The sequence below is a fragment of the Sinocyclocheilus rhinocerous genome, unplaced genomic scaffold, assembly GCF_001515625.1.
Source record: "Sinocyclocheilus rhinocerous isolate Xijiao unplaced genomic scaffold, SAMN03320098_v1.1 scaffold1, whole genome shotgun sequence".
Classification (NCBI taxonomy): Eukaryota; Metazoa; Chordata; class Actinopteri; order Cypriniformes; family Cyprinidae; genus Sinocyclocheilus; species Sinocyclocheilus rhinocerous.
Window position 1 is genome coordinate 111102 of NW_015638974.1, and position 25721 is coordinate 136822.

Sequence of the window (25721 nt, forward strand, 5' to 3'; positions counted from 1 at the left end):
GGGGGTCTGTGAGCACTGTTTTGGGAGGAGTCACATGCTCTAATCCAGCTTGTTTGGATCTCATGACAGACAGGTGTGATCAGCTAACTGGGTCAAAGCATTTAACACTCATGAGAGTGTGTGTGGGTGGGTGTGGGTGTGGGTGTGTTGTATCTTGGATTGATATTACTGTTTACTGAGGTTTGATTGAATATGAAGTTTTGGTATAATTTAGAAATGTTTTTATTATACACTTTTCATGTTAAGGATGTTTTAAGGGGGTCATGTCTTGGGAAATCAGACTTTTTTCTGGAAGGTGGATGACGTAGGATATATTCTATTGTTCTTAACACATGCAAAAAAATAAATAAATAAAATAAAATGGATCCCATCATTAGTAAAGTTCAGTTGAAGTTTTTTTAAGAGGTTCGCATTTCACACGCAAAGGAAAATGGTCAAAAAACAAGTCAAGTTATGAGTTTTTGGCAAAAAGGAAAAACCCTAGACCTCGGGGAAAAAATGGCCTGTTTAATTATTTACTGCAAAAGTGTTTTCTTATGTAAACTGATTTTTCTTGACAATATGCATACTATATTTTCACTGTTGTAATATTAAATTCTCCTATTGCTTGAACATAGACTTAAATCAAAGCTGTATTTTTTTTAATGTCCGCCCATCTATACTCATCCATCTAGACAGTTGTTATTGAATGTCTCTGGCTCTCTCTCTCTCTGAACAGAGTGTGATTTATTGTCAGTAAGTTGTCACATGATTGGTCTGTTTATTCAGCTCTTCAGCTTTTGTCACAAAGAGAGAGAGAGACAGAATTAACAGTGTGTGTGTGTGTGTGTGTGCACGTGTGTGTATTGCTATTGAATTGTCTCTTGTGGTGAAATATTGCTCTTGCAAACACTTTCATACCATTGCTCATGTTTGTGTTAGCATTATTTGCTCAAAGATTTAGTTTAAATAGGGTTTTGACCTGCAGGTTAGAAAAAGATAACTTATATCATGCATAGCGTTAGCATTTTCAACTTATGTGTACAGAGAAAAAAAATAAAAAATAAAAATACACTACCATTCAAAGGTTTGGGGTTGGTAATATTTTTGTAAATGTTTTTAAAAGAAGTATCATGTTAACAAAGTTGCATTCATTTGATCAAAAATTAAGGAAAAAATTTAAGTAACTATTTTAAAATGTAATTATTCAGAAGATGTATTCACAAGAATTTTCAGCATCATTACTCCAGTCTTCAGTGTCACATGATCCTTCAGAAATCATTTTAATATGCTGATTTGCTGCTCAAAAAAACATTTCCTATTATTATGAATGTAAAAAACAGCTGTGCTGCTTAATATTTTTGTGGAAACCATGATACTTTTTTCAGGATTCTTTGAACAGGAAGTTTAAAAAAAAAACATTTATTTGATATATATTATTTATTTGAAATTTTGAAAATTGAGATTTTTTTATTACAATGAAAACATCTTTACTGCCACTTTTTATATGTTTAATGAAATCTTGCTGAATTAATGCATCCTTAATTCAGTATTCATTATGTAAGAAATGAATTCAGTAAGTATTAATTTCTAAAAAAAAACAAAACAAAAAAAGTCTTACTGATCCCTAAATTTTGCATGGTAGCATACATTATTCCTTAATGTGGATAAATAGTACACATTTTTGTTGCAAACATCTACTTGATTCTATATCAGCCTGTAAGAATCCAATTGTGACTGTTTCTTTTATCTTAAAGACTGCTGATGAAACCAAAACTCCCCCCAACCGGAGTGGTGCTTGCCATATTGGCAGCCAAGCAGGCGAGAAAGACAAGCCTCCTTCATATCAGGTTTGTGTTTTAGCCAGTATCATGGAACTTTTTCAGTCAAAAAGTGCAGAAACCCTTTCATAATCTCTAATAACAAAATGCTAACATACACTGTGTATGTATGGCTTCTTAGAGCACTTTTATGTCACATTTGACTCGTTTGTTTTAGTATACCAGACCGGCTTCAGACGTGAACATGATTGGAGAAATGATGTTTGGCTCAGTTTCCATGAGTTATAAGGGTTCAACGCTTAAAATTCACCACATTCGGTGAGTATTTTGTGTAAATGTAATATATTTTGTAGGAATCAAGACCTTAGCAGTGTGTATGTGATAATACTGTGTTATTGTGTGTGTGACAGGTCTCCACCGCAGCTGATGGTCAGTAAGGTTTTTTCTACCCGGTTTGGAAGCAGCACCTCTGGAAGTACAAATACGTACGTCTCTTGTTTCCTCTCATCTGCCATCTACTGCTACATGAGTCTCCTCTCTATCCCTCATTGACTCCATTGCTTTTTTTTTTAAAGGCTACAAGACAGTTTTGAGTCGATGAGCCAAACTTTTCCTAGTCACACCAGCAGCATAGGTAAGATTAGTGCAAACACTTCTTTCCTTCTCATTTTTGCACACCAAACACCTAGTGAGCTACCGAGTGCCTACTGTACATAGACAGCTTTTTTAAGTCCTCATAACTTTACTCCTGTCACTAAGGCTGTTCCAAAAGGTAGGTATCTTAACTATGCTGTTTTTTCCCCAGCATTTCATGTACCTTTCACACTGAAAGCAGTCCCAGAATACACTGCACCAAGCTCAATGGAGAAAAAGAAGAAGAAAAAAGCTGGTGGTTCTGGAAGTAAAATCCCATAAGTTTTCTCCACAACAGTACTGATTTTGTAAAGAAATGTCCACCAATCAGAGAATAGCGACAAGCACACACACACACACACACACACATATATATATACATAGTACTGTCAAATCAATTAATCACGATTAATCGCATCCAAAATAAAAGTTTGTACTGTGTATGTTTTTATGTATATATAAATACACAATATATATATATATATATATATATATATATATATATGTGTGTCTTAGGTCGACACGTCCCACAGACGAGAGGGGTGGGGTGAGCTGTAGCTTTTTAAAGAGACATGCACCAAAATTTTGACCAAAGTATGTTACAGACATTTCACGAAGACCCTAAAGAATCATACCAACGTGTGGAAAATGAGCATCCAATGTCCCCTTTAAAAAAAGGGGGTATTACTGATGTACTTTGGATCTCAGGAAAAAAGTGAAAATATCTTGAGCTTGTGTTAACAACAGATCTTATTTCAGGCATTCAACCAAAAACCCATTGCCTGTCCTGAAGTGCTAAAATGCTAACTTTTTTTATGTGTTGGCCTACAAAAATACGTCATCCCTGTAGCACACTATTGTGAGTGTGAGCATGCAGTATTCCAAATTGGTCACTAATGAGGTTCCAGTTTAGTGGGGATGCTGCCTTAGAAAGCAGTGTAGGCAGCACGGCAGCTCACTAGGTTTCAGAACATCACTTTCATCTGTCAACATTCATTGACTGTTTTCTTAAATCTTTCTCTGATTTTCTCCCAAACATACTGTTTCTCAACATGGCCATATACCACTCCTCTTTTCAGGAGTTTGCCGCGTGCGTAGCGCTCCTCTGCTCTGCCTGGCTCGGAGCGCATCTTTCTTTGCAGGTTTGTGTAGAATGCTGAAGCAGCGTGAGCATGTGTTGATCTCACATGCACAGACCCTTTTGCTATGTTTTATTTTCTGCTGTGTGCTCTGTCTGTCTATTTAGCCCTTGATTGATTTTAGGCCCCTCACATAATGCACTTCCTCTGCCTCTGGTCCTGTTTTACGCCTGGTTTTAACATACGCTGGTGATGCAATCACAACAGTTTAAACAATGTTTTTTTTTACACTGGATACTGATCTGCATCTCCTGTGATTGGTTTGCAAAAAATATTTTACATCTGTATTTAGCGCTGCACACTTGAGATTGGATCAGTGAAATTGATGTTAATACCAAGTGTGAACAGTCATTGTGGGTAAGCAGCATTGTTACGGATGTGACTGCCAGGTTTCTAGGTTACAGGGGTTAACTAGACGCTTTCAGATGGGTCCACACTTTTGCAGGCGCTTGGTGTGTGGGTGTGTATGTCTGTGGGATACTAACCTGCATGCTTTTTTGAAAATGGCTCGGGAACCCAGCACCTCCATCAAATCACCCACTACGTGAAGCAATGCGGACACACTTCTTTACGTTCTTCAGAATGCAGCTAAATGTGAGGGTGTAATGACTGTTTTTCCAGCCCACAGTAATCCAGTGGACATGCCAAGCAGAGGACACAGTGAGGATGGAGACAGTGGCATTGCTCGCTCAGGTATGCACACAAAAGGACAAAGTCAGAACATACTTAATGCAGATTCGAATTGGCCAAAATATTGCAAGCAAATGGCTACATTGAACATAAATTACTGTTTGAAAGTTTGGGGTCAGTAAGATTTTTTTATTAAGGAAGTTGATACTTTTATTTAGCAAGTATGAATTAAATATAAAATATATTTATAATGTTACAAAATGTTTATTTTTCAAATAGATGAAATCATGCAGCATTGGTAAGTATTTGAGTATCTTAGCTACCCCAAACTTTTGAATGGTAGTGTAATGTTTGTGCATTCTTACAATATGAAGGTAACAAGCCTCAATTCTCAAAATTAAAATGTTTGTAATATTAAAAACACATACGTTATTATTAGATATATAGCTATAAACATATTGACTTAGGGATGCACAGTATTTTTGTATCATAAGTATATAATAAACTAATAACTTTATTACTGTTAAATGTAATCTTTATCAAATTTAAAAATAAATCCATATCCATTTTTTTCATACTGTACATTGTAATGTGATGTCTAAATTCACATGTAGCATTTAAAATGACTAAATTTGAGTTTTTAGTGTTTTATTTATTTACTTAAAATAGCATAGGATAATAATATTGGCCATTTATCAGTTATTTGCTATAATGTGAAAATAATTGCTTTGGCTTTATTTTTCACAAAAATATTTTTTGTGTGAATTTTGTGTAAATATTACATGTAAAAGTGTTTATTTAAATGTAAATAATTTGTTGTTCATTTTATTTGCTACCATTAAAGGAATAGTTCACCTAAAAATGAAATTTTGTAGAAAATGTACTCACCATCAGGCCATCTAAGATGTAGATGAGTTTGTTTCATCATCAGAACAGATTTGGAGAAATGTAGCATTGCATCACTTGCTCACCAATGGATCCTCTGCGGTGAATGGGTGCCGTCAGAATGAGAGTCCAAACAGCTGATAAAAACATCACAATAATCCACAAGTAATCCACACCACTCCAGTCCATCAGTTAACATCTTGTGGAGCCAGAAGCTGTGTTTGTAAGAAACAAGCCCATCAAGACGTTTTTAACTTTAAACCATTGCTAAAATATGAGTCCTCTGTCTATAATGTTGCTTTATTGGATTTTAATGTGAGAGGACAACAGAGAATGGACTTTCACTTGAAGCAATATTATGGACTTGTATTTTGGCCAGAAGCAATGGTTTGAAGTTCAAATGTCTTGATGGATTTGTTGCTTACAAACACACAGCTTTTCACTTCACAAGATGGACTGGAGTGGTGTGTATTATTGTGATGTTTTTATCAGCCGTTTAGACTCTCATTCTGACGGCACCCATTCACTGCAGAGGATTCATTGGTGAGCAAGTGATGTAATGCTACATCTGTTCAAATCTGAACATCTTGCATGGCCTGTGGTGAATTTTGGGTGAACAGTTCCTTTAAGTTATGTTGCACATATTCACAAAATTGTTGGAAAGGCTGTTGGAAAAAAAAAAAAATTTGACCGGTATTACTGGCCTCATGCATTTTGTTTCCAATTTTAAGACACATTTTCTGTCATTTAACATAAATGTTGCCTGTGAACTCCCACTTTTCCCTTCTGCAGCATCTCTGAGCAGTTTGTTGGCCACTCCCCTACCGTCACCTGGCTCCTCCTTCAGTAGTGGTTTGTCCAGCAGTTACCAACGGCGATGGCTCCGTAGCCAGGTCACCAGTCTTCAGCATGGCCCCATGCCTCGCTGGTAAGCCTGAATATTTATATGAGTAAGTAAGAGATGAGAATATACAGAGGGCAGATAAGATAGATGTGGTCATTTGTGCATCAGGAACACTGAAGAAATGTTCAACTTGTCTGACGAGAGCTGCAGCTCCAACCCTGCGATGATCCAGAGGAAGAAGATTGCCATCAGCATCATCATCAGCCTGCCGGAGAGAGAAGAGGAAAACCACAATTTTCAGGAGTTTTTCTTCTCACACTTTCCTCTGTTTGAGTCTCACATGAACAAACTCAAGACTGCCATCGAGAGGGTAAGTGTGAAAGTGCAGGAGAGTGGTTTATCATATTATTCTAGTATTCTAGTAGGGAGGGGGTGCAAACAAATCGATTCAACAATGTATTACAGTTCTTTCTCAGATGTTTGTGGATTTATTTGCAAAAACTCATTGGAATTTATCATTATAAATTCAGTTTTATTTTTTTAGAAAAGCATGGTGTAGAAAATAGACTTAAAGGGATAGTTCACCCAAAAATGAAAATTTGATGTTTATTGGCTTACCCCCAGGGCATCCAAGATGTAGGTGACTTTGTTTCTTCAGTAGAACACAAACCAAGATTTTTAACTCGAACTTATTTTATAGACCAAAGAAAATTACCAACTAGACTGATACTGGGTTATTATGCCAACTTATTCTGTTTATATGGGTGGCTCAGACATATTTTAGTACAGCTTTTATGCACAATCTAGGGTGACCATACATACTCCTTTTTTTTTTTTTTGCTAGGGACATGCTCTCTATAGTACTCATATACTTATATGTACGCGTATTTTGACAGTTCTCTGTAGAGCACCTTCTCGCACACCTTGATTGATCAATGATGTGTAATGCCTGCCAGTGTTATATTAGTATCATTGAGATACTATTATAGTTTTTCTTAATATTTCGAATAAGATTTTATTTCTATATTTTGTGCTGTTAATTTCAAAGTTTTAGTAATTTTGTCGTTTTTAAATATGTCTATATAGTTTTTAGTAATTATTTCAGTTAAAAATAAAATGTGTTCATGATTTTAATATATATATTTTCAGTTAACATTTATTTCAAGTAACAATGTTTTTATGGTTTTAGTTTTTATTAGCTATAATAACCCTGATGCATGCACGCTATTGGTAAATCCACTGTTCAGTCATTACCTTCAGCAAGTATGAAAACAATAGGTAAACCAATCCACAACTGGATATTTTAGGCAATTTAGAAATCCTGGCCGGGACATGTCCGGTAAAAAGTGGATGTATGGTCAGCCTACAGAGTCATTACTCAGAATTTACTCAAACCGCCTTATCCTGTTAAAGGTTTGTTGTTATCTGTTGCATAAAAATTGAGATCATTGAGTTTTATGCTGAAGAGGATTGTGACTTCCTGAATCAAACTTGTAATGTGCCTAATTTTTTATTTATTAAACATTTAAACTTTAGCCCTGAATTTAAACTGTCTGTTGGTTTATTTTTCAGGCAATGATTGTGTGCAGAAGGATAGCAGAGTCCAGTCAGCGAGTGCAGGTCTATCTGTGTCGAGTGATGGAAGCACTGGGAGAATTCAGGTGCTGATATCATTACACTCTCTGCATATATGATCTCTTTAACTGCAGTTGACTATTTTTGTAGCAGTAAAGATAATGACGAATTTAAGCAGTCAGCAAGGAAGTGATCTTGGTATTTGAATGAAAAAATTACAGCAGTGTTTTAATGTGCTTCTTGTTCTGCCACTTTAAAACTCTTTTGAATCTTGGTGCCCCCTACAGTATTAAACTTCCTTTATGATTCATGACCAACTTGGTGCAGAGGATATTGTTACAGAAGCCCTCAAGTTTGAGAGATACGAGTCCTTGCAAGCTTGGGTTTGAGTCTCATCTGGTTCTCTGTTGGATGTAGGATGACGGTGTGGAACCTGTACATGGCTCCCCGCATCAGCGAGCCAGTCTGGCTTTCCATGATATCCCAAAGTACCGAGCGAAACCTACTGTGTCAGCGCTTCCTGAAGGAGATGAGTTTGCTGATGGAACACGGAGCCAAGAGCCAGTCAGTGATCTTTAACCTTTCAACTAAACATATTACTTCAAATCTTTAACCCTGTTCTTTTACTAGTACTGTGTAATCAAAGGGATAATTGGAAAATCAGTTATTTGTTTCCATCCCCATCACTGATCCTAAGCGTGTCAGGAAACACAATTGGCCAGGTGTGTCTGTGTGGCAGTCAGTCATCATGAGTAACTTCCTCTTGATTGCCTTATCATGTTGAGTTCTGATGGGACACTCGTCAACTATTCCTTTCATTTTTGTCTAGGTTTCTCGCAGCTCTCCTTACTGCTGTTCTTACGCATCACTTAGCCTGGGTTTCCACGGTGATGCCCAGCAGCCTGCCGCCAATCAAATCTGCCTGCCAGAAACCTGCCTCCCAGACGGTGGATCTGTTGGCAAAATCTCACCCGTACAACCCACTGTGGGCTCAGTTAGGTAAGAATGAATATAGAATTATAATAATTCATATTAAATGAATCATCAGTGTGGCAGCAGTGCAAAAACAGCTTCATATTGTTTAGCACTTAAGTTAGAAATACTCAAACAATAAAAATATGAAAAACAGATTTATAGAAGCAATTCCTTTTTCTCTACATAAATTGCAATTCAATATAAGTTTTATATAATTCAATATAAACTGTATAAAATATATATACACACACACACATACACATATATATTATATTTATTTATATGTGTATATATACTTTGATGCTTAAATAAAATAATTATTAATGATGTACAGTCATATTTAAATGTTAAATATTTTAGTAATTAAATACTATTACTATTAAATATACTTTATATATTTTATATACAATATTATATTGTAATGTGGGAGAATGAAACATTTCGCTGAACCTAACAAACTTAATATTGTATTTTTGTTTAATGTATATTTTACTTGTTTCATGAAAATTAGTTTGAGGTCAAACAGTAATTGCCAGATCCTCTGTTGAAGACCCCTGGTCTACTTGCAGTCTCGTTTTTACTGTGATTTCATTTCCTTAAATGACTTAACTTGACGACTTTGAACTTTCACATTCAAAAAGTCTCAAAAGTTTCAAAACGAAACTTTAAATAACTAGTCCAGCATATGTTTTCATTTGCAATGATTCCCCAGTTTTATGTTGTTTGTTGTGTGTTGTTGTTTAGGTGATCTGTATGGTGCTTTGGGCTCTCCTGTGAGAGTGTGTCGAACGGTGGTTGTGGGACGTAGGAGGGAACTGGTACAGCGAGTCTTGTATGTTCTGTCCTACTTCATTCGCTGCTCAGACCTGCAGGAACATGTGCAACCACAAGGACAGATGGACAATCCAGCCAGTCCCTGCACCTCTCAAACCACTGATCCCACCCCTGAAAAAACATGTCCCCCTAAACCAGACCCATTAAAGCCTACTGCTTGTGTTATTGGAACGAGTGAAAAAGCACTGAACTCTGACTTGGGTAATGCTATTCCGGGCACCTCAGTAGAACAAAACCATGAGATACTTTTGACTGATACAAACTCAACCAGTCCATCCCCCAGCTTGGAATCGACCGCTGTCAGGCCTGAATTTACAGAAATGGGACAGGAATGTTTTGGAGAAGACGGTGACTCTGTTGGGGGCGGATTAGAGCACATTTTGGCCAATCAGAGTCCTCTTTTGCATCGGGTGCAGTTTCACATTGGCAGTCCCAGTGAGACCGCGAATGACGGACAAGCCGGGGGTCTGACTGGGGCAGGGTGTGGACGGGGATTGGACAGGAAGTTGCATCAAAGGCTTTTGAGTGACATACGGAGGAAGGAGAGCTCAGATAGTGCTCTAGGTGACAGTGATGATGAGGAAACATCGCCGCGAGAACTGTACGGGGCTACAGAACAAAAGGAGTATGAGTTACCACTACCAAGGTAAGTGCAAACTCATTTCAACATGGACACTCTACTAATTTAAAGGGGTCATATGATGAGGTATAAAATTATATTTGATCTTTTGGGAGTCATTGTACTGTGAAAACATACCGTAACATTCTCCAAGAGTCCAAAAAGACCATTTGTTGAAACTAAGCTGCAATGTCAGACAGATAAATACATTTGAACATGTTATTGTTCACATCTACGTGTCAGTGTTGCCTATTCAGTGTACAAAAACTTGACCCACCCAGTTATGATGAGAAAATAGGATGCCCTGTAAAAAAAAATCGGTGAAATTTACAGTAAAAAAAAAAAGGCATTTAACAGTATTTTACCGTAAAATTACATTAAATGTAAGGTTCTCTGCATATCCATCTGAAGGCTACCAACATTAGAAACGAGCATCATAAGTTTATTATCAGTTTATTATAAGTCCTTGATCATTTCAGTCTGATCTTAATAGTTTAAATTAAAATTTAAAAGTCCAAAAAGTCATTTTTCTGATTAAGTTTTGTTTTTATTCCCTTTTCTGATTGTAGTACTTGTATGGTCAATACCTTGTATTTTGTTGTGCATTAATGTAAAACGTTTAGCCATAAGATATTCTTCAATGATATGACCCATTTAAAAGTAGGTGAAAATGGTGAAAAAAATAATTTAAGCATACATTCATTTATAATTCCCTTTTTGTTTTATCATTGTTTTGTTTTTGAAATGTAGAGAGTTTATTATTATTTTATGTAAAATGTAATCTAATATAATTGAATTTAATGCTGTATTTACTTTCGGCCCTCTGCACTTTTGGCCCTTTGTTGTGAAAAGAGCCACGAGGACTGCACTAACCTAGTGTGCTTGTTTCTGTGTAGTTGTCAGGTAGAGAGTCGAGCCAGTGTTAATCATTTCGGGCATTCTTTGCTGGGTGGGTACTGTCCTCAGTACATGCCTGACTTTGCCTTGCATGGCATCAGTTCTGATCTCAGGCTCAAACAATGCCTCATGGCTGACCTTGAACACACTGTTCTCGTAAGTACAATTACATTTACAGTTAATACTGCATATAGGAAATGATTCATGTATGTTGAGTGTTTTTATGTTTTGCACATGTAATTAAATTTGCTTTCTTGTTTAAGGTTGAAATTTTCTCACAAAATGTAATGAAAATATTTTTTTAGCTTTTTAAATAGCCTACATTAGGGTGAAGAATGTACCTCTGTGTTTGTGCAGCATCCGGCGCTGGATGAACCAGTGGCCGAGGCTCTGTGCATTGTGGCGGATACAGATCGATTGAGTGTGCAGGTGGTGACGAGTCAAAGGCGCGTGTGCGAGGGCGGGCGGTTGGGCAGGGACGTGATGGTGTCCAACCTCGTGCACACGCTCATCACATCAGTTCTGCAGCTGTTTGCGCTCAACATCGCCTCCGACTTTGTAAGTATCCTTAACAGACACATGCAAGCATATTTACAATGCAGTGTTAAGTATGGTTATCTACACTAAAAGTTTGGGGTCTGTAAGATTTTTTAAAGAAATTGATACTTTTATTCAGCAAGGGTGTGTTAAATTTATTAAAATTGATGGTAAGGTCTTTTACATTGATACAAAAACTACTTTCTGTTCATCAAAGAATCTTGAAAAAAAAGTATCACATGCCGTTTCCACAAAATATTAAGCAGCACAATTGTTTTCAACATTGATAAAAAATAATAATTTTTCTTGAGCACCAAATCAGCATATTAGAATGATTTCTGAAGAATTAATGGCATTACTGGCTTCTGAAAATTCAGCTTTGCCATCACAAAAAATAAATTGCATTTTAAAATATATTAAAATAGAATTAAAATTTAGAATACTGTTTTACTAGTGTAGATTCTGATTTATTTTGTGTGTGTGTGTGTGTGTGTGTGTGTGTGTGTGTGTGTGTGCAAACATCATCTCAGTGTGTGATGCATCTGGAAGACCGGTTACAGGAGGTGTATTTTAAAAGTCGATCCTTAGCAGAATATCTGAGAGGACAAACCAGGGTCCATGTAAAAGAACTGGGGCTGGCACTGGGGTAAGATCACACTACTTACTTACTCTGACTCTGTCTCTGATCCTACAATGTACATTTCTTTACCATGAAATATCAAAATCATTCTGATGGTACACTAACTTCTAATAAGGCTTCTGTTTCGTTTCTCACACTAAGTTTGGTGAGTTCTGGTGTAAGTTTGGTAAGCATGTCCAAAATTCGGTGAAAATGCGTGTGTATAGCTATCCACTGTTATTACGGCAGCCTGTTTCTGCCACAGAATAAAAAAATAAAAAAGTAATTCGCAACCGAATTCTTGCAATTCTGAGTTTACATCTCGCAATTCTAACTTTCTTCTCACAACTGCGAGTTTATATCTCACAATTCTAAATTTTTCTGAAAAATCAGACTTTCTCTGAATTCTGAGTTTACATCAGAATAAAAATAAAAAAGGTAATTTTGACTTTTAGGTAATTGTGGCAGAAAATCTGAGAAGAAACGTGCAAATGTATACATTTATCTATTTCTTGTTTCAGGATTGAGTCCAGTGACATTCCGTTGCTTGCCGCAGTGGCCAGCACACACTCGTCCTACGTGGCCCAGATCCTTCTTTAAATAGACCAAGCAAGATTTATTTCACTTTAAGGACCAATCAGAATGTGTTCCTGTTCTGCATGGACCAGCAAGGATCTGATCACTATCAGATGACCACACCAATCATGATGCACTGTGCTCGACAACCATTCGGAGCCTACACCCAGCCTTAATATGCCAATCAGAATGCCTCGTTTGTCCAGCTGACAGTCTTTTCTGTGTATGTATGTTCGTATGTGTGTGTGCATCTAACTGTCTATAGGCTGAATCATGCACCACATTGTTAATGCTCTTCTTATTTTATCTCATGTCTTTTCAAGTCTTATATGAAAGGCAAGTCTGGAGACCGTAAATGATAGAAAACATCACTAAGAGCGAGCATTTGAAGAAGTATCTATTCATTTGATCCTTCCATAGAAGGATCTCTGAGCACTGTGTTTGAATGCACAATAGTGTAGTTCATTAAGGACGAAAGCATATCTATAAAAAGTATAGCCTCTCTGTGAAGCACATTAGTTTACATCAGGAGCCAAATTTTGTAGCTGGATGATCTTGGAAGAATTAGTTCCTCCAAAAAATAAAAATTCTGCCATATTTACTCATGTTGTTCCAAATTTGCAAGACGGACTTTCTTCTTTTTAAAAAAAGTATCTTGGCCACTCTTTTCCATATAATAAAAGTAGAAGACAACAGGGGCTGCTACAAAATGACAAAAAAAACATGCCAAAAAAAATCTAATTAAAATACAATTATTATATTCTGTCGTCTTAAGTGAAGACTCATTTTGAACCCTTTTTTTTTTTTTGACAAAATTTTTTCATTTTTTGTTCCACAGAAAAAACTCAGTAATATAAGTTTGTAACAACATGAGAGTGAATATAAAATGACAGGATTTTCTTTTTTGGGTGAATCGTCCCTTTAAAATCTTACATTCCAACCGTTTGGCTCTAGAACACAGCTCTGAAACCATTTTAAAGGATACTTTAAATGAATGCCTGAAATTTTATTCAAGAAAAGCATCAGTTTTGTCCTCAAAGACAATGTAAGTCACAACAGCTTTTACTTCCTTTTGTTGGAATTTGATTAAATCAATCAGTTTCCGTAGTTTTCTAGCCCAGGGTGATCTTAAATTTAATTCAATCTGCAATTTTTTATCATATTCCATAATCTCCAGACAATGGCTTTTTAGATATTATTTCAAAATTTGTGTGTGTACGTTACGAATGTGTATGCTTTAATCTCAGAAAGATGAGAGAACGTTTACAGAATGGGGAAGAGGTAGATTGGGTGTGATATTAAACTGTTCGAAGAATGTTTAAATCCAGAGAAATAAGCAATTGTGTCGCCTGCCAATGACGTCATAACCCCTTGATTTCCGACATGGAAACACCAAAGACGCTTTAATATGTTATGCATTTTATTAGACAGGTGACGACCGCACAGAGTAGCATTATAACAGAACTTTCAAACGTATCTAGTATGATAAAACAGCACTGCTTTTTTCCCCCACATACGCACGACCGGAAGGAGCGGAAGCGGTCGACTGTGGCATAATAAAAGCTCCGGGAGCCGTGTGTCGCGCTCGTTCAGCGGCCTCGTTTCGCTTCGACGGCTTTCAGCCTCACCCTGCTTCATTCTACTACGTTAATAAATCATTAGCTCATCCATGAACATGATTTCTGTCCGAGTCCCGTCAGATTGCATCAGCTGTGGGGATGAAGACGACAACTCCCATGATTCCACACTCACGGCGTCATCAAACTACGCCTTTGTTTTTTTTGTTTATTTTGAATTTTCTTTTGTGCTCTACAGAAGACAGTAAGTTATACAGGTTTGGAACGACATGAGGGTAAATGATAACCGAGTATTCACTTTTTGACAAACTATCCTTTAATTGCAATGCACTCGAGCGTTATTGACAGACTCTCCAGTACAGTAGGTGGCGGAATGGATTGGTTTTCTCGACGCTTCCAGTCAGATTCGCGGACGCGTCTGAGCAGCTGATGCTGTTTCCCGTGACCCGCCGTCTCTATTGTATATGTGTGACTCCACAGGCCAGTGCCTCGACTAACTATCATGGACAGATTTTTCATGTATTTCTGGATGGTATCAGAGGACAACCCCGGACTCTCTGAAGACGCATGAGATAGACGTGTAAAGTAGGTGTGTTTCAGGACTATGTGAGAGAACTGGGCTAGCAGAGTAGCCAACATAACTACTTGCTTAATGTATTGATCATTTAAACAAAGAACTGCTGTCAATTCACTCTCATATGCACATTTTGTTTTCGTTTTCCTGTTTTTATTGTTAAGACATACAATGTGTGTAAATATGACACCCATACAAGCTTTACATAAAACTCGTTCTTTGTTTTATTTTTGAAGTACATATGGGGATTTATTGTGTTAACTAATGACTTTATGTTTGCAAAGGATGTAAATTATATATTAACGTCAGACTAGAGTTTTGACGCAAATGTTTTGCACTTCGATATGCAGATGTGTATATTGTTTATATATATATATAATTCCGATTTTGTATACACTATGTGGCTGAATTATGTCTAGTCTGTATTGTTTGGGCTTTAAATATTTCCTCATCTTAGTCATCTTTTCTCCATTTGTCTTCAGGTCATGGATTTCCCAGGACATTTTGAGCAGATCTTCCAGCAGCTGAACTACCAGCGGCTGCATGGACAGCTGTGTGACTGCGTGATCATGGTTGGCAGCCGTCATTTCAAGGCCCACCGTGCTGTGCTGTCCGCCTGCAGTACGCATTTCCGAGCATTGTTTACTGCTGCCGAGGGAGACGCCAGTACAAGGATGATCCATCTGGACTCGGAAGTGGTGACGGCTGAAGCGTTTGCTGCACTGATTGACATGATGTACACATCCACACTGATGCTAGGAGAGAGTAACGTCATGGATGTCTTGCTGGCCGCTTCTCATCTGCATCTAAACACTGTGGTGAAAGCTTGTAAGCACTACCTTACAACTCGCACTCTACCCATGTCTCCCCCGGCAGATCGTGGTGGTCAGCCGCAACAAGCAGCAGCAGCAGCTGCCAACTCTCATCTCCAGCGCTCATTTCTGCTGCAACAGCTCGGCCTGAGCCTGGTCAGTTCTGCCCTGAGTGGGGCTGAAGATGGGGGAACAGGGACCGGGAGGAGAACGGGTTCAGCGTGCGCTAGCGGGTTGGTGGATCAGCACGGTTCTCACCCGACACGCCGTTTCCTGAAGCGCAAACAGCCCTTGTCCCTGATCGCTTCGCGCTTTAGTCAGTCTAGTCACTTGTACAAGCACTCAAAAACAACCTGCTTACGATGGCAGAGCAGCGATATGTCTAACGCCCTGCTCTAATTCAGCACAATCGCAGGCACTTCAAAGATGCCATACAAGGATGACCAGTTAGTTAGACCCATTAGGTTCTGACTGTTCTTATTCTACTGAATGGGAAGATCTGTACACCATGATCTCACATCCACTGTTATAGTAGCTATAGGACCTTTTTTAGGTGTTTCATGACATTGTTAACATGCCATTGATGGTACAAATTGAAGGGATAGTTCACCCAGAAATGTTATTCTAAACTTGTGTGACTTAAAATTAAAGTGTTTATACGTTCTTTTGGTTGTTGTTGTTGTTCATACAGTAAACGTCAGTGGGGTCCGGTGTTTTTTATGGACAAATTTAGTTGAATCAGTCTTCAGAATATTTTCTTTTGTGTTCCGCAAAAGAAAGTAAGTCATACAGGTTTGGAACGACATGCAGGTGAGTAAATGATAACAGAATTTTCATTTTTGGGGTGGACTATCTCTTTAAGTTTCACTGTGAGATGTTTTTAATAGAATACAGAGATGGAGATGTCTGCTTTAAGTGTTGCAAGCAGATGTCAGACAGAACCTTAGTAGCTGAATCAAATGGCATGATAATAGACGCTTCGAAGTCAGAATTGTATTGTCAGCAGTGTACTGTTGATGTATTTTAACTTCTGATGCTTCAAAAATAGAGAGTTGGTCATTTTTCATTTAGGTGCACCTTTAGGTCAGTGGTTCTCAACCAAGGGCCCCACTAGGTGGCATCTTGCAAACTTCTAGTAAGTCTTAAGGGTATTTAAATTTAGTTATATTAACATGATCTTGATTAAAATGTTAAAAACACTTGAAGATGTACAACATTAAAACTAACATCATATTTTTGGCTTCATTTGTTTTATTATGATATAAGTATCCAGCTAAATCTCCAGCAAAAGGGGGTCCTTGGAGTCAAAAAAAGAAGTCAAAAAGGTTAAGAACCACTGCTTTAAGCTCTGTTCCAAAACCGAGTGAGCTACCTCCTTAGAACTGAACTGAAACTTCACATTGGAACATTTGGAAGGAACATAGGCAGTTGCTCTGCATGCCACACAAAGTGCTTATTTCAATGCTGTTGCTTTCGCTTGTGAAACTTTTGTGTTCCTTGCTTTTGCACGTAAAACAAAAGCTTTAAAATATAATTTCCCCTCCCATCTCATTTTTCCCATCACCATGTCCTTTTAGGGGCTCTGTATAACTTACAGTTGATTGCAAATGAGTTTGACACAAAGTCCATTTCAAGGAATGTCCATGGCCAGCTATTTTTGGCATCCTAAATCCTATGTACTTGAATGGTGAAATGAAATCTCAAAACTTGCCACATAACATTTCAAATCAGCAACAAAATCTGACATGAACTGTCCCATAAATGTTTTTTGTTACACTCAAAAAGCTTATATTAAGGTTGTGTCAGGATACTGACTCTTTCTGTGACAACTTGGCGATTGGCTCTTTTATTTAGAAGTTGGGACTTATTTCACCATATTTTTAATTGCACTTTCTCCCACTCATAGTAATTTCTTGTATGTCTAAAGTATTTGGTTTGATGTTAGCATGTTGCTAAGCTAAATGTGATTACACACTGTTTTGGGGTAAATACAGTTTTTAAAATATTTTTAATCAGTACTTTAAGTGTATTTATTATCATCCATTTTGAATGCCTTTTTTCCCCACTGAGCTTGGCACAATGCATTCTAGTATTGCCTTCATTGTGCGGGATACATGTGATGCTGCTTTAGAATTTGGCCAGCACCAAATTCCTTATGGTTCAGTCTTCACATCAAGAGAATGCCTATGATGCCTTAAAATGCTATCTGGGTTGTCAGCTTGCTAGGTTTTGGAACACCGCTAATATGCAGATGACTAGCCTACCAGAATCACTACTGTTACACCTTTACTGTTAGAAGTAAAAAAAAACAACAAAAAAAACAGCTTATCTTATAACAGCTTTCTGTTATGACAAATTTTGACCATATGTGGAAATACAGCAGAATTGACATTGTTGACATTGACAACACACTAATGATTAAACACACTGTGGTGTTTTCTATGGACAGTAATCATTCTGTTGTACTCTTGAAAATATTCATGCGGCAAGACATTTAAAATATATTCCCTTTTGCACAGAAGAGGTAAATGTTTTTACTAAAGCACTGTGTATTTGTAGCTGTTTCTGTTGTATTCGGATTTGCAGATAGAAATCATAAACAGAGCACTGCATCAAAGGACATTCAGCCTGATATTCTCAGAACGTCCTCTGTTTTGCTCTGGTAAAGCTTACATTGATGCCTCTGTGGCTGAAAATACAAAGTTCTGTCATTAAACCAAATTTTGACCATATGTGGAAATACAGCAGAATTGACATTGTTGACACTGACAACACACTAATGATTAAACACTGTGGTGTTTTCTATGGACAGTAATCATTCTGTTGTACTCTTGAAAATATTCATGCGGCAAGACATTTAAAATATATTCCCTTTTGCACAGAAGAGGTAAATGTTTTTACTAAAGCACTGTGTATTTGTAGCTGTTTCTGTTGTATTCGGATTTGCAGATAGAAATCATAAACAGAGCACTGCATCAAAGGACATTCAGCCTGATATTCTCAGAACGTCCTCTGTTTTGCTCTGGTAAAGCTTACATTGATGCCTCTGTGGCTGAAAATACAAAGTTCTGTCATTAAACTCTAGATGGTGCAGGCCAATAGGTTCCAACTCAATCTGATATAATCACATCATTATTCACATGGCACAGCTGATTGGTTCCTTTTCGAATCAGCAGCCAATGAGCTTGCTGCTCAACATTCAAATACTTGGCTAGTGCTTGCTGTAGCAGTTGCAGCACACTTCAGAAACCCTCCACCTTCCCCAGCTCCACCTGTATAGATCTGCTGAGGGGTTATTTTTATATATATTATAAATGCAGCAGCAGCAGTATTTCTTACATGCTCACAGCAGCATATCTGTGAATGTATTGGCAGTAGCAAGTCTCTGTATTTTCTCTGCCGCCGTAGCAGATCTATTCCGCCAAGACCAAACTAAATAACATTGTCATGTATATTACCATGCTCTCCGAGAGTTGTCATGACAGAACTGATATTAGCACTGACAGAATGGTAGACTACGATGTTTATGGGTACAATTTCCATATTAGCGTTTCTTAAAGCACTTGCTTACTGATTAAATTCATATTGATGAATTTGAGTGGTAGCTATTGGTGAGGTTGTCACTTTAGAAAAGGCTGTTACATTCATGTGCCTCTTTTGACCTTCCAGTGCACAGAGAGAAACCCATTATGTAAAAATTGCACCTTCAGTCTTTAAGGCTATAATGTTTTATGGGTTGTGGAGTAATACATACTTATCAAAATGAATTTTAAAAACGAACCGTAATTTGCTGTAAATGAAAATAGATGTTCAGTCATTGTATTAGTGGTTGTTTATGGATACTGTTAGAGGTAATATAACAGTCTTGTCGTAGTACTTTGTGTTGTCTTCTGTGATGTGTTTGATGCTGTACTGAGAGGAGTCCTTAAATACTCAAACGAAGTATAACTGTTAAGATTTAGAAGCTACTTTTATAAACATTCCAACCTGTAAATAAGCTGTTACTGACATCTTTTACTTGACTGTAGTAATGCTTTTGCCTTTATGGTAAATATTGCCCGTTTGAAATCTTGTTAGATTGGATGGACTTAAAGATTCTGAATATGAACAATTATAACCTACCCCCTTATCAAAGACTATAAATTCATCCAAAATAAAATGGAGACATATACAGTGGTGTGAAAAAGTTTTTGCCCCCTTCCTGTTTTTTTTTAATTGTTTGCATATTTGTCACACTTAAAAGATTCAGATCATCAAACAAATTTTAATATTACACAAAGATAACCTGAGTAAATACAAAATGCAGTTTTGAAATAATGATAAAAACTGCATTTTGTATTTACTTGCATTATCTTTGCGTAATATTAAAATTGGTTTGATGATCTGAATCTTTTAAGTGGGACAAATATGCAAACAATTAAAAAAACAGGAAGGGGGCAAACACTTTTTCACACCACTGTAAGTCTAAATTATTGTACTTTATTATTTATTGTGCCTGTGCCTGAGTGTTTTTTTTACATGACTGTTGACACTTGAGTGTTCATGAAACAGTTCTGTTACAACATTCCTAATATAATCAGCAAAATATACTGGGCATATCAGAAATCCAAAACATGTTTGAACTCTCAATTTACTCATTAATTGTCAAACAGCAGTTGACCTTAAATGTAAGTGCATATGTGTTAAATGTAACTAATCATACAGGACTTTTTCTTTAAATGACCTGAATCACAATGCCAACTGCCTTATGTGATTTTTTAAATTATTATTATTTTTTGTACTATGTACTATAATTCTAGAGTCTAGAAATGCGAAGGAATTAATGCGAGTCTGTGCATGACGTTTGCTGCTTGTTTTTGTTGTTTTTTCAAACGTTTCAGTCAAAAAAAGTTACATAGTGCTGCTTTAATATATACTAGAATGTTATATAAATAATACTAAAATAACACTGGAAAGAATGTCTTAATGCTACCTGCTTGTGTTGATGAAGATGGCGTTTTTCTTCATCTTGGAGAAGAGATTCCAATTGCAGATGCCATGAGTCTCTGGAGTCAGAGCACAGCATATGGCCAGGAAATCAGACTGTTTGGCCAACTCATCTAAAGAGACTAAAACACACACACAGACACACAGTTCATTTGTTCGCTACCTTGCAACTCCAACTGTCATGAAGGTTCTGTGAAGTTTTCTGAGATTTTCCCACCGTATTCGGCCTCTATCATATTTGCGAGATCAGGTCTCGGCGCCACATCTGTGTAGATGAACTTTTTCACCTTAAACGGCTTCAGACGCTCGGCGATAGCCACACCTACACACACACACACACACGTAAATTAATCCGACATATTATGATCCCCACCTAATAAATGATTCAGAAATGATAAAGAGTCATAATCCCATCCATCTCCTTACCAATCCTCCCAAGTCCCAAGATGCCAACTGTGCTGTTTGCTAGTTCATGACCACACAGCCATAAAGTTCTCCATGTTCCCCAGCCACCTCTAAACACAAGTATAAATCAGTATGCATCAGTGCATGATTAGCTAGCAAATGTGTAAGTTTTGATGGTTATTAGTACGTTTTAGCCTCATGTGTGGCCTCAATGAGTCTTCTGGACGTAGCGAGTAACAGGGCAACTGTCAATTCAGCAACACAATCAGTCAGAACATCCGGAGTATATCCTACACGGATTCCCCTGGGAAACACACGAGCCAGGTCATCAAGACACATAAGAAATTCACAGCTAAATTTTACTCATGCAACTGACCTTTTCTTGAGCTCATCCAGAGAAAGATGATCAAAGCCCACTGACATAGTGCTGACGACTTTTAGATTTGGACCTGCATTATTGAGACACGCATTCAATACGTCACTGCATTTGTCCTGATTCGTTTCAGCCTACTGATGATCATGCATCGCAAGCTAACCTGCAGCATTCAATAGTTGTGCGTCAATCTTCTCTGTGAGCACACACAGTATTCCTTCGCAACCTTTGACCTTTTTCAGCAGCTCCACTCGGGGCACAGGGTCATCAGAGTCCCACATCTCAAACTGCACCCTGGGATTGTGTGGGCAGAATTGAGAGAAGGTTAAAGGATTAGTTCACTTCCAGAATAAAAATTTCCTGATAATTTTTCCTGAACATCCAAGATGTTCATTTCTTTCTTCAGTCGCAAAGAAATTAAGGTTTTTGAGGAAAACATTCCAGGACTTTTCTCCATATAATGGACTTCAATGGTGGCCAATGGGTTGAAGGTCCAAATTGCAGTTTCAGTGCACCTTCAAAGGGCTCCCAGCCGAGGAAAAAGGGCCTTATAGTGAAACGATCTGTCATTTTCTCAAAAAAAATAAAATGTACATACTTTTTAACCACAAATGCACGTCTTGCACTAGCTCTGCGATGCGTGTTCACAACTTCATGCATTATGTAATCACAATGGAAAGGTCACGCGCGGTTAGCTCTTCGTCTGTGTACTCCATTTCAAAAAGGGTAGGTCGAAAAACTCCATCCCATTTTCTCCTCCAACTTCAAAATCATCCGAAATCGTTGTTTTACCTTTCTTTGCACGTTCGCTTTGTTGAGTCGAGCTGCATTGAAACTGCAATTTGGACCTTCAGCCCGCTGGCCACCACTGAAGTCCATTAAAAGTCCTGGAATGTTTTCCTCAAAAACCTTAATTTCTTTGCGACTGAAGAAAGAAAGACATGAACATCTTGGATGACATGGGAGTGAGTCAATTATTAGGAAAATTTTATTCTGGAAGTGAACTACTCCTTTAAAGAGTGAGAGAAAGATGTGAAAAGAGAGCAGTTCAATGATTTACAGGTAAGTAGCAGCCCACAAACTCCCAAAACAAAGTTAAATTGACTGAAATGGCAGATCATCAAAAGACAGACTTTTTGGTTTTCTTTGACCCCGCAAATTTTATTTTTATTTCTTTGCTGTTTTCAAATCTGTATAAAAATGAGTCTGATACACCAGATGACTACACTCTAAAAAATGCTGGGTTAAATATAACCCAGCGCTGGGTTAAAAAGGGACAAACCCAGCTATTGGGTTGTTTTGACCCAGCGGTTAGGTTCAAAACATCCCAACCGCTGGGTCAAAACAACCCAATAGCTGGGTTTGTCCCTTTTTAACCCAGCGCTGGGTTATTATATTTAACCCAGCATTTTTTAGAGTGTAACTGAAATGAAAAATTGTAGCTACTTTTATTAACTAACATTTATAAAGGTTAATAAATGAAACATATTGCTCATTGCTAGGTCATGTTAGTTAATGAATTAACTAGACCTTATTGTACATGTTATTTAATTCATTATATTAACAAGTAATGTGTGTAACATACTCTAAAAAATGCTGGGTTAAATACAACCCAGTGCTGGGTAAAATAGGGACAAACCCAGCAGCTGCATTGAAACTGCAATTTGGACCTTCAGCCCGCTGGCCACCACTGAAGTCCATTAAAAGTCCTGGAATGTTTTCCTCAAAAACCTTAATTTCTTTGCGACTGAAGAAAGAAAGACATGAACATCTTGGATGACATGGGAGTGAGTCAATTATTAGGAAAATTTTATTCTGGAAGTGAACTACTCCTTTAAAGAGTGAGAGAAAGATGTGAAAAGAGAGCAGTTCAATGATTTACAGGTAAGTAGCAGCCCACAAACTCCCAAAACAAAGTTAAATTGACTGAAATGGCAGATCATCAAAAGACAGACTTTTTGGTTTTCTTTGACCCCGCAAATTTTATTTTTATTTCTTTGCTGTTTTCAAATCTGTATAAAAATGAGTCTGATACACCAGATGACTACACTCTAAAAAATGCTGGGTTAAATATAACCCAGCGCTGGGTTAAAAAGGGATGCATTATGTTAAAAGCTACAACTTTTGATCAGAAATGAAATGTATTAGTAAATGTTAAAGCTTAATCAATGCTGTAGAAGTAGGCCAAAGTTCATTGTTAAATAATGTATGTTAACTAATGTTAACAAGTTAAAACTTACTGTAAAGTAGGCTACCTCGTCACGTGTTGTGTTGCTCCATCAATATTCATTTTACAGTACACTACATGTACTCACAGTGCAGCCTACTTAAGAAAGTATACTGGGTAATATAAGGTAACTAGCCTACATAGGGGTAGGGTCAGGGTTAGTACCTGCTTATTACCCATTTATTGTAATTAATATAATAAGTACATAGTATATACATGCGGAACTGGACTGTAAAATAAAGTGCTACCCAATTTTGTAGGTAGCCTATGTATTTATAAACTTTGCGGACATAACAATGTTACGTCAAATAATACATTTTGGACAAATAACAACCGTGGAACACATTTTATGAAAGTAGTTGGTGTTTAAATGGCTGTTTCAACCTACTGTCCGGATTTGCGGAGAATGTCCAGCCCGTCCGGCGGCACCTTGCGCGTGACATACACTTTCGGTAACGTGGACATCGCGCGATGAAATCCGGTGACGGTACACGGGGCGATTCTCTGCAGTCTGCCGAACGCTGTTCTACTGCACCACATTACGAGCATTATCAATCAATTCAGGGATCTGAGGTAAAGGTTGACAGACGTTGGGAAGCGGCAGCAGGGGCTGTGTGTGGACAGTTTGGGGGGAGGAAACGAATGGGTGGCCTGTCTCTCCACACAACGCCAGCCAGAGAGCAAATATGTCAGATAAATATGTTTTTTGTTTGTTTATTTGTTTTTACATTCCAAAGTACCATAACTAATCACAACACACGGTGAATGCGTCTCAAGTTCTGCTATCAGTGGTATTGATTTTGTTTCAGTCAATCATTTATCAGGGTCACAAGCAAATGTTTATTATAATGAATGAAAAATATTCAAATGCACTTTAACAAATGCGAAAGAACATGAATTTAAAACTAAATAATAGTATTCAAATATATCAGAACAAAAAATGCTTAACCTGTTTATAAGAACTCATCAAAATAACAAAAGACTAAATAAAAGAAAAAACACAAATTTAGGACTCCGTGTTCCAGTAATATCACCCCTGTGAGATGTGTTTCTGAATCTATAATTTGGAGTATTGTAGTTCAAGGCTGCATATGCAGCTGAGTCAGGAATGTGTGTGTATGAAGGTTTCTGGTCAATGTTTGATAGGTCTCTTTGTCAATACAAACAGACTTTTTTGTCCAATTAACTGAGTATACCGAGTATAAATTAAAGAACACCAGCTTAATGCACATTAAACATCCCCAAACTCTGTGAGTTAAACGTTTCACAAAACCCTCAGAGGAATGAGCTTCTGTAAATAATATAATGTATAAGCTTAATGTTTAAGCAAAAATAATATTTTGTCAGGATACACAGCTATCTTTAAATGACAGCAATTGTGGAGAAAGACACTTTAGGAATTTATTATTGTGTAAATATTGTTTTCATTTTAGATTTATTTTTGAAAGTCAATTTCTTTTTGGTTGCATTGTTTTGAACAATGAATGCATAGTAAAAGTCAACCATGTAAAACATCAGTCAAATCAAATTCTGAATCTGAGATAAACAATTATGCTTTTTTTACATTTTCAACTTCCTTTAGTGCATAATACTGAAGTTTGTGCATGAAAAAGATCTGCAAAGTTACAAAGCACAAAGTCCAATATCCCTCATTTATATAATGACCCACTTAAGGAATACACAAAAAAATATGAGGGGGGGCAAGGCCTGGTTGAGTTGCAGTAGTAGTGTGTTGTCGCCATGTTCAAGAGGTGCTGTTTCACAGATCTAATGATACACATCCAGGTGTTTACGTTCACAGACATAAGTGAGTGTGTGTATGTGAACTTTGTGTGTGAACAGATGTTTTGTTTGTTGATGATGTAGTAACCGAGGCATAAGCTGTTAAGGCACAGCCCTCTTCTGGAAAGGGTGGCAAGGAGCACATTTGCATTTAAAGAGACCCACATGCCATAAAGGGGTATTTACAGCATGAAATAATAAATGTTCTGCGGCTTATTTTGAGCTGGAACTTCGCAGACATATTCTGAGGAAAGCTGAGATTTATATTGCATCTTTTTTTTATTATTGTTTTTTATGTTGCAGAACAGAACATACTGAACTTACATGGAACATTAACTATATACAAGACTTAGCCTATACATTCTGCCCATGCCCTGAGAGTTTTTGGTTTGGCTTTGTTGATTCTCGCTGTTGAGCTTTCTAACAATATTTTTAATTCTATTGGCCACATTTTAACTGCTG

At 37.3% G+C, this 25721-nt stretch overlaps 4 protein-coding genes across 4 annotated transcripts in view; 3 read left to right on the top strand and 1 right to left on the bottom strand.

Moving 5' to 3' along the window:
• The window catches only part of LOC107750416 (folliculin-interacting protein 2-like), a 33004-nt gene extending 20120 nt beyond the window's left edge, over window positions 1-12884 (top strand). Inside the window, exons 3-18 of the mRNA XM_016565777.1 lie at window positions 1737-1829; window positions 1978-2078; window positions 2171-2245; window positions 2336-2394; window positions 3473-3535; window positions 4154-4225; window positions 5840-5975; window positions 6060-6261; window positions 7464-7552; window positions 7884-8030; window positions 8296-8465; window positions 9186-9921; window positions 10791-10947; window positions 11149-11349; window positions 11859-11974; window positions 12469-12884. Of these exons, the coding sequence (XP_016421263.1) occupies window positions 1737-1829; window positions 1978-2078; window positions 2171-2245; window positions 2336-2394; window positions 3473-3535; window positions 4154-4225; window positions 5840-5975; window positions 6060-6261; window positions 7464-7552; window positions 7884-8030; window positions 8296-8465; window positions 9186-9921; window positions 10791-10947; window positions 11149-11349; window positions 11859-11974; window positions 12469-12547 (2496 nt within the window). The 3' untranslated portion in view covers window positions 12548-12884. The remainder of the gene's footprint in view (window positions 1-1736; window positions 1830-1977; window positions 2079-2170; window positions 2246-2335; window positions 2395-3472; window positions 3536-4153; window positions 4226-5839; window positions 5976-6059; window positions 6262-7463; window positions 7553-7883; window positions 8031-8295; window positions 8466-9185; window positions 9922-10790; window positions 10948-11148; window positions 11350-11858; window positions 11975-12468) is intronic.
• A 1621-nt stretch (window positions 12885-14505) lies between these two features.
• LOC107750453 (zinc finger and BTB domain-containing protein 5-like) lies at window positions 14506-15885 on the top strand. The gene is made up of 2 exons (XM_016565822.1): window positions 14506-14685; window positions 15157-15885. The coding sequence occupies exon 2, from the start codon at window positions 15160-15162 to the stop codon at window positions 15883-15885; it is 726 nt and encodes a 241-aa protein (XP_016421308.1). The 5' UTR covers window positions 14506-14685; window positions 15157-15159.
• Window positions 15886-20424: 4539 nt separating this feature from the next.
• On the bottom strand, window positions 20425-24144 carry LOC107750418 (glyoxylate reductase/hydroxypyruvate reductase-like). Its single transcript, XM_016565779.1, has 7 exons — window positions 23866-24144; window positions 21414-21544; window positions 21254-21326; window positions 21065-21181; window positions 20899-20987; window positions 20690-20794; window positions 20425-20594 (listed from the first exon to the last, which is right to left on the bottom strand). The coding sequence occupies exons 1-7, from the start codon at window positions 24024-24026 to the stop codon at window positions 20455-20457; spliced, it is 816 nt and encodes a 271-aa protein (XP_016421265.1). The 5' UTR covers window positions 24027-24144; the 3' UTR covers window positions 20425-20454.
• Window positions 24072-25721, top strand: part of uba6 (ubiquitin like modifier activating enzyme 6) — a 47358-nt gene continuing 45708 nt past the window's right edge. The window contains exon 1 of the mRNA XM_016565823.1: window positions 24072-24165. The gene's annotated coding sequence lies outside the window, so the exon portion shown is untranslated. The remainder of the gene's footprint in view (window positions 24166-25721) is intronic.

Bases quoted from the DNA above. Each gene is read 5' to 3' on its own strand.
- LOC107750453 (XM_016565822.1), top strand. From the start codon at position 15,160: ATGGATTTCCCAGGACATTTTGAGCAGATCTTCCAGCAGCTGAACTAC.
- LOC107750418 (XM_016565779.1), bottom strand. From the start codon at position 24,026: ATGCTCGTAATGTGGTGCAGTAGAACAGCGTTCGGCAGACTGCAGAGA. The intron at 20,795-20,898 runs GTAAGGAGATGG...GTGTGTGTGTAG, and splicing joins CTTGGGACTTGGGAGGATTG to GTGTGGCTATCGCCGAGCGT. The intron at 20,595-20,689 runs GTGGGAAAATCT...TGTGTGTTTTAG, and splicing joins TATGATAGAGGCCGAATACG to TCTCTTTAGATGAGTTGGCC.